This window comes from Panthera uncia, chromosome F1 (assembly GCF_023721935.1).
Source record: "Panthera uncia isolate 11264 chromosome F1, Puncia_PCG_1.0, whole genome shotgun sequence".
Taxonomy (NCBI): Eukaryota; Metazoa; Chordata; class Mammalia; order Carnivora; family Felidae; genus Panthera; species Panthera uncia.
This window is the reverse complement of record NC_064813.1, coordinates 42,477,211-42,485,439: the sequence shown is the minus strand read 5'-3', so window position 1 is coordinate 42,485,439 and position 8,229 is coordinate 42,477,211. Positions and strand designations below refer to the sequence as shown.

The 8,229-nt window shown below is 53.9% G+C and overlaps 1 protein-coding gene across 2 annotated transcripts in view; it reads right to left on the bottom strand.

Annotated features, from left to right (window-relative positions):
• Positions 1–8,229, bottom strand: part of MFSD4A (major facilitator superfamily domain containing 4A) — a 28,519-nt gene continuing 20,290 nt past the window's right edge. Inside the window, exons 7-10 of one of the 2 annotated variants that reach the window (XM_049634496.1) lie at positions 6,230–6,377; positions 2,624–2,694; positions 1,305–1,425; positions 1–145 (exon numbers count right to left, since the gene is read on the bottom strand). In XM_049634496.1, coding sequence (XP_049490453.1) covers positions 90–145; positions 1,305–1,425; positions 2,624–2,694; positions 6,230–6,377 — 396 coding nt within the window. In that variant the 3' untranslated portion in view covers positions 1–89. Of the gene's footprint in view, positions 146–1,054; positions 1,426–2,623; positions 2,695–6,229; positions 6,378–8,229 lie in introns of those variants that run through there. The other variant, XM_049634495.1, reaches the window with a different exon arrangement.

The following is an 8,229-nucleotide window of genomic DNA, read 5'->3' as shown; positions in this document are numbered from 1 at the left end:
CTCCAGGGCGACCCCCAATTTCTTGAACACTTTGGTCTGTGCTGGTGCTCGAGAGGCCGGCCGTCTTCGCCTGCCCCCTTCCCCCAGTTTTACCTCTGGTAGCACTCTGGGCTTTCCATTCCCAGTGCTTTGTCCTGGGTAGGAACTACAACAGAAAAAACAGGTAGCATGCGTCAGCAGCTCTGATTAGCTGCGGCAATTATTCATTCCGAGAGCTTCCCCGGCCTTTTGCTTTTCCCATCCTACGGCTCCATAGGGAGAACAAGCAGAGAGTCAGACTTACTGGTTCTGGCAAACTGTTGGTGGAGGGAGTTCGTTGAGACTCGCGTCTGGGGCTCAGGGAATATAGGTTTCTTTTGGTCTCCCACCAACAGGGCACTCATTGGGTGTTACTCATTGGATATTCACCAAATAGTTCTCGAATGTGTGGCCTAAATGAAGGCTCCATGCTGAGCACTAGGCTAGACACCAGCTGGTACCGGCCACCTTGGAAGCGGGGCTACAGTTAGTGCTGACCGGGGTGTGGGGGGGGGGGCAGTGGCGGGATTGCTCTTCTGGGCTTTAAACTGAGTGGTCATCTGAGAGATCGGATTGCAGACACCCATTCCTTCAATTTTTTGGTGATCATGTTGCTTTTATGGAGAGGATGAGGGCTCCGCTTGGGCCCCTTCTCTTAAGAACTGGCTACGTGCACAGCTGATACACTGCCTGGGATTCTGAGATCTCTGGGCAGAAAGGCTGGGAGGCTCAGGGACATGAAAATAGCCTCGGGACACCCCCTGCCTTGGGTCTCCAGGAATGAGACTATTCTTAGGAGGTGTCTCTGCCCCAAAGGAGCTTTTCTTTGCCACTTGGCCCGAAGGACCTCTTTTTGAAAAAGAAATTGGGACTAGAGTCAAAATCCCAAACTGCAAAGAGATGGCCAATTAGGCCTCTGGGCCGTGTTCCAGCCAAGGAGGCAGACGCCGCCTTTCAGGGCCCCACACGGGCTGGAAAGGGAATCCTGGCCTGTGGTCCCACGGCATGGTGGGATGCAGGAAGCCAAGTTCACGATCCGTGCCCCTCTGCTGATGGAGAAACCATGAGTCAGCCTATCCCATTCCCTCCTGCCCTAAGAGTCCAGTGCGGACAATCGCATGGCAAAGCAGGAAGAGGGGAAAAGGAAGCTGCAGAAAAATAAACACTTCCTCGCATTTTACTTGGAACAGAACAGTATTGGTGGCGTGCTACGATCTACAGCATCTCCCACAGCCTCGCCTCACTTTGTTTTCCTCCTCTTGTGTAGCAACAGATTCTTTCCTTACCTGATGAGAGTCCAGAGTGCATCCTGTGGAAAAACAGGAGCAAGACATAGAAGGTAAAAGCCAAGCAACCAAAGATCACGCCACAGACCAGGAAGCTATAGCTGCCCTGGGCCTGGAAAATCTGCCAGAGGGGAAAACACAGAGACGCAGGCCGTCAGAGCCTCACAGGAAGGCGCACTGGAGGAAGCAGCTTTCCCCGACCCCCGGCGGGCTCCGCAGTCAGGTTGAGGCCCGTCACACCGACGGGCAGGGTGGTGAGTAGGAGGGACGTCTTGGCCTCGTTTCAAGGTTATGTGTCTGGAGGAGGCAGAAATCCTGCTCGTGACCCCTGCGGTCCCTTTTCGCTCTGTATCTGGAAGCTTCTGAAAATCTCTCCATCTTCCTTAAAACTCGGGTCAGACCGTTTCTATACCCACAGGGCCGAACCAGAACTCTGCAGAGGATGTGTACAGACCTATGTCTCTCTATCATGGAAAATTTAAAACACAGGCCAAAGGAGCTTACGGAGTTCCCCTGGGCCCGTCACCCGACTAGCAATTAGCACCCCCGTGCCCCTCCACTGTCCCCTGCACAAGATTACCCTGAAGCAAACCCCAGACCTCACGTCATTTCGATGCGGAGTGTTATTAGGAGGTGTAGCTCTCCTCCCGGCAGGGCACAAGATCAGGAAAGGAGGGTTGGGATTAGGGGCATCTGGGAGACCCAAAGACCTAGGTTTGAACATCCTGTCCCTTATTAGAAGTATGACTGACCGAGGGCAAGTTGCTCATTTATCTGAGTTTCAGTATCCTCCTTTGCAAAAGGGGGCGTAACAACAGCGCTAGAAGCTTCAAACGAAGGCAGATGCATTTTTTTCCTGGTGCACCCGGGAGGACGGGTACGTCTGAAGAGACGCGGGAGGGCTGGCCCTCGATGAGGGCAGGACTTGGGCAGGAAAGCTGGGCCCTGTGTAGGGTGGCCAGGGGCTAGGGGAGCTGGGGTGGGGACGGTAGGTTGAGAAGGGGTGGGAAAAGAGCTCCCGCCCGCCACTCAATCCCATCCCAGGCTCTGGGAGCTGAACGACATTCCCACAGGGCCCCGCTGGCCCCGCTCCCAGACATGACTTGTGTTTGCTTTGGACCGTACCGCACCTCCCTTCACATCTCCAGGTCTCACGTGCGGAAGCAGAAACAGGTAACAGAGGGGGGCCCTGCCTGCTGTGTGGGACCCCCAGGGGAGGGACAGCTTGGGTTCAGAAGGTGGCTGGCTACATCTTCCCACCTGCTTGGAGGGGGGGGGTCCCCAAACGCTGTCCCCTGCCCCTAGGGTCTCCCACATACCGAACCAACCAGCATCTGGAGAACCATCTCGCCAATTCCTGCCCCTGTCACCAGCACCGTGGTCGCACAGCCTAACCAAAAGAGAAGGATTTGGGTTAGTAAAAGCAAGTTAAGGAGACAAGTCAGCTGGTACAATCCCGGCTATTTCTGGGGAGACCCTGGAAAATGGCGTGACTGCCTAAGAGGACGAGTTCGAATTCCTAAGATTTCTCAGAACTCAGTCCTTAACTTTGCTTTGGGAATGCTTAGGTCCTGCTGTCATTATAGTTTCACTGTTCTAGAACCTTCAATCACTCAGGGTTGTCTTCAGGGTAAATTCCAAATTGCTTAGCCTGGCATTCAGGGTCCTTCCAAATCTGACTGCCCCCTACGTTTCCGGAAAGATTCCCTGATCTCCTCAGGCCAGCCCTCTCTTCCAGGCAGACCAGTGTCCTCACTGCCCTGGCATTGTACTGAGCGGCCACACCTCCGCTCACTCTGGCAACAGGGCACAGACCCCCTGAGCCCAAGCTTCAGAGTCAGACTCGGGTCCCAAGCCCGACTGTGTTACCTACCAGCCGTGTGACCTTAGGCAAGTTCTCCCCCTTCTCTAGGCCTTGGTTTCCTTTCTGTAAATGGGCATGGCAACACCTTCTCCGCAGGGTTGCTGTGTGGTGAATCTGATACACCACTTAGTAAGTGGTAAGTACTTAGCACAGTGCTGAACACAGTGAACTCCCGAACCCCTGCCAGTTCTCTGCTTAACCCCTTCAACGCTGCCTTCAGGATAAAATCCAAATGCTTTCATGTGGTTTGCAGGGCCTGGTCTCTGCTGAGAGCTCAGACTCCCATCACACCTGCTCACAATCCACCCTCCCGCCAGGAGGACGGTCTCGCTTCCTGCCCTGCACACTCGTGCTCACCGCCGGGTTCTGACGCTTGCGTTCCCTCCCTCCCTCCTGAGCGGTCCTCTTCCTCCTCCCCTTCGTGGGCCGAGCCCCTGTTCATCTTTGAAGTTTCTCCTTTAGACTTCCTCCGGGAAATCTCCCCCGTCCCTAACCCTGCGGTAGCTGCTCTTCGTGTCCCGCGGCCCTCCACCCTTCCCCCAGGTACCCCACTGTTTGCAGGGTAGCCTTCCCCTCTGCGCTGCGAGCCCACGAGAGAGGACTGTGCCCTGAATTGTATTCAGTGGCGTCCACTACTGCTTATTATTAGCCCAGTGACCAACATATGATAAATACTCAGTGTTGATTGATTGACTACTAAAACAGAGATTATCATTCCCTGCTTTAGGCTTCAAGTTCCTCTTTTGGTCTGGCTCACGTTTACATTAGTCTTTATGCTTTTGCTGTCACTTTGTTCACTGCCCCTGCCCCACTCTTCCTTGGAATGTCTTCCCTTTTTCCTTCTGCCTTTCCAAATCCTGGGCCAGCTCACGTCCCATCTCCTCCAGGAAGCTGTGTGTGGATTCAACACTGGTCACTCCCTTCTCTGAATCCCAGTAGCACCCACTGTCTGTTCCACTCATTCATTCAAAAACCCTCCAGTACTTTCTGGGCATCAGGTACCGAACTAAACACCGAGTAGGCAGATGAATAATTAGAGTTAACGTACGTTTTGAGCACCTGTGAGTCAGTTAAGCTGCTAAGTCAAGTGTTTTACATTTCGTCAAATGCACAAACAATCCTAAAGATAGGTATTTGTGCCCCCGTTTTGCAGATGAGAAAGCTGAGGCTCAGAAAGGGGAAGAAAATTGAGAAAATGGTCTCAAGGCCAGAAAGTGTGCAGGCAAGACTCACATCCAGGTCTGCCAATGACCTCAAAGCCTATGCTCTCGCCCTCCTTCCCTGCTGGTGCCCACAGGGAGCACATTGCTGAGGAGAGGGCACAGATAACATAGGTACAAAAGCCATGAGGGTCAAACAAGAGAGGCAGGTACAAAGGAGAGGGACACATCTTTCCAGGGGGAATCAGAGAAACTTCTGGAAGGGGTAGAGGAGGAGGGACTTGAGCAGGCAGGTAAAGGGGCCAGACGGAGTAGAGCGGGCACTCCAGGCAGAGCATAGCTTTTGTGCCATCAGGGACTAGCAAGTAATTCAGCATGGCCGGGACGCAGGCCCTGAGTACAAGAGGTGGGCAGGGGAGGCTGGTGAAAGGAGAAGAGCACCACCGGAATATACAAAGGCTGTGACTGTGTGTTTCACGGGGACCCCTCTGCAGCAGGTTGGAGACCTGCCGCTCAGTGGTCCCACCTTGGCTGCACTTCAGAGCCTCCCAGTGGCTCCGGGCCAATTACGCCAGGTGTCATGGAAACAAAGCCCAGGCCTCTGGTTGTGTTATACAGGCTCTGGGTGATTTTAATGTGGGATCAGCACTGAGAACCGCCACCGAGGGAGGCAAATCTGAAGGGCACAGGCCAAGACCTGCGGAGGCAGCGATGGAGGTGATCAGAGACTGGAAAAAACGGGGCACCGTGAAATATTCCAAGCAGGCACGTCATGGGAAAGGCCTGAACTGCGGTAGGGATGGTGGGAAATGAGAAGAGGGCAGATCTGAGTGACCACTTATTATTATTACTATTCTCCAACATTTGGCTTACTTAATGAACTTATTTTTAAGTAGGCTCCACACCCAATGTGGGGCTCGAACTCACGACCCCGATGTCAAGAGTCACATGCTCCGCGGACTGAGCCGGCCAGGCGCCCGTGTCGTCTAACATTTGTTGACCACTTAAAACTCTGGGATCCACGGCGTGATGTGTGATACCAACGTTAATTCACTGCTTTCGTCTACTCACTGGGGTTTGGAGATCATCCTTAGATCTCGCGGATCCAGGCCTGCCATCTCTTGTTACTGGGGATAACTGCGCTGGTTTGGGCTCTAACTGCTCCAGACCGTCCCCCCCCCCCCACCCCATACACCATTTCCTCACTCCTCCCTAAAGAAATCACTCCTCCTCAATGTTGGTTTTCCGACACCCCAGGGCACTCTAGCTACTTCTAAGGGTAATGTTAAATGTTCAAAACATAATTATTTTTAATTAACCCATTTAAAGAAAAAAAAAAAAGGATCATTGCTCATTGCTACACGCGGTGGGGAGGCTACAGCAGGGGAGGGAGATTACTGCAGGGAATTTGAGGTTTCCGGCATCCAAGAACCCCATCAGGACAACCCCCAATCAAGTGTGGAGCCGCTGTTCTAACTCTCCGTGCTTCCAAAAACAGCCGCAAGAACGGCAGAGCAAGGAGGTACTATTACTGATAAGTTATAAACCCCCTTCCTATGCCCTAACTTTTCCTGCGCAACTTTGCTGGTCTCTGAACTTGGGATTTCCAGCACACCCGTGTTCCACAAAATGCCAGCTGTGCCTCAGGAGGCACTGCCGTGGGAGAAAAGAAAACGGGAAAGAGAAGCTTACGGCTTCTCAGTGGCCTGAAATCACACGACACGGGCATACTGTCGAACGGGGAACTCCACGTGGGTCAGAACTTTGCCAACAAGTTCCCACCCCCGAGTCAGGAGGGCGGGGATCTGGCTGGAATACCACAGAAAAGATGGGGCGTCGGGGGAGGAAGCCGCACCCAGCCAAGGGGGGGCGCTCTTTGCTCTGCGCCCCAGCACACCCACCTTTGTACTGCAGAATGTCCTCAGTGTAGGCCAGCATGCTGGGGAAGGTGCTACTGAGGAACAGGCCCAGGCTGGCTGTCCCCACGAACAGGAAGACGACGTTGTAGGAGAAAACGAGAAGCACGAGGAACGTCACCACCACGCCCACCTTTTAACAGCAGAGAAGGAGGCTATTAGGAACTGGGAAAAGCTGGGCGTCCGACTCCTGACTTGGAAAGCTCCTCTCGGACCCCAGAGCAGCGCTGTGTGACCAGGGCGCCTCCCTGTGGACTGTGTGGGAACTGCACCTTCCCCAGCCGGGTCTCGGCCAAGGATGCCCTGGGGGATGAGCCTCCAAGACCGCTAGGCAGAGGGCGGGCCATACACACTTGAAAAGCGCTTGGTGAGGCTGTACTGCCTGTCCCTCAGGTCTTATCTTGGAGCACGGGGAATTCCAGCCACGCCACCAGATCTCTGCCCTCCACTCCTCATGAAGAGGAGCTGCTTTTCTGGCCCTAAAAGCCATGCGTTTGCAGGCAGCAGGAGGGGCTGGCTGGGGAGGGTGTGGGTGGCTGGGTCCCCACGCTCTGGGAATCCAGGCAAACCTCCCAGACGGAGGGTCCGTGACTGTGGCCCGGTTCCCCGGTTTCACCTCAGACTCCCATGAGCAAATTCCAGCCTGTGGTTAGAGACTCTTGTGATGGATTCGGGGACCAGAGATCTTCCTGGTTCAGTAAGGGTCTCTGTCACACGGGCATATTTTTGTTAAGTGTCGCTTTTTCTAAATCCCTTAAAAAGGTTTTTATGTCAATATTGAAAAATTTCTAGGCAAAATGCCTCTGGGAGGAAACTTAGGCAGCCCGGGTCTGGAGGCAAAAGACCAAGTCTGGGGCTTTGAAGTCCTTGATCTCTCTAGCCTCCTAGTCCACGAAATGGGTTACAAAAGCTACACGGAAGAGTGGTAGGAAAATGATGGCAACGCAGGGTCTCCTCAAGTGTGACTCTTGCGACAAATATCAGTCTTAGTGTTTGTGTGTGCGCCCTCCCTGATGTCTCCAGACACAAGGATCTTGCATGGAAAACCATGGTTTTCAGGTGAGCGTCTCCTGGGTGAGTACCTCTGTTTCCAGAAAAAAGGAAGATGAAATTACATAGCAGAGGGCTAGAAGGTGTGTAAGAAACCACATCCACCCCCACCCCCACCCCGGCCGCTTTACAGATGACCTGAGCGTGCCGAGGGAAGGGACGGTCACACTCACAGGCAGATCCCGGGGATCTGCTCCAGCTGGAAGAACCAAGCCAGTGATCGCAACCCGCGAGCCCCCTCCCTTTACGCTTCTCTACCAGCCCCTCCGTCTCTGCTGCAAGATCTCTTGGTCCGAGACCTGAGACCTAGCGAAAGACTTGCTGCCCTGGAGGGGGGTGTACCACAAATGGCGGCTGAGGGGAAGACACCCTCTTCACAATGGAGAAGCAGCGTGAAAGACTTCTTAACGCGAAAGAGGCGGACATATCCAAGGTTCCAAGTATAATGTATTTCTTTGGCACAGAAAATGGCCCCACAGCTTCACTGCTCTTTCTTCCTCCTCTGCTCAATCTTTAAATGTTGGCACGGCCCCAGACCCTTCTGGCTCTTTGTCTGTGTTCCCTGTTGGGCCGGCGCCATGGTTTCAAATATCTCTACGCCCAGCCGCTTAAATCCATCCCTCTGGCCATGACCTGTGTCCAGAACTCCACTGGATGACTGACAACCTGGTCCAGACAGAGCCCGGCCTTGCCTCCAGCAAACCCACTTCCCCGCATTGGTGAAGGGCATCCCCATCCGCCCCGTGGTCAGGCCCTGTCACGAAGGTATGTATGTCCTTGATCTTGTTTCTTCCTTCTTTCCACCTTCAGGCCAAGGGCAAGTCCTGTCAACTCCGCCCCCAAAACGCTGTGCATCCTTGTACCTCTCCACACCCATCCCGGACCACCCTCTTGTGCCTGGACTGCAGGAGTGGCTCTTCATTGTCTCCCTTCTA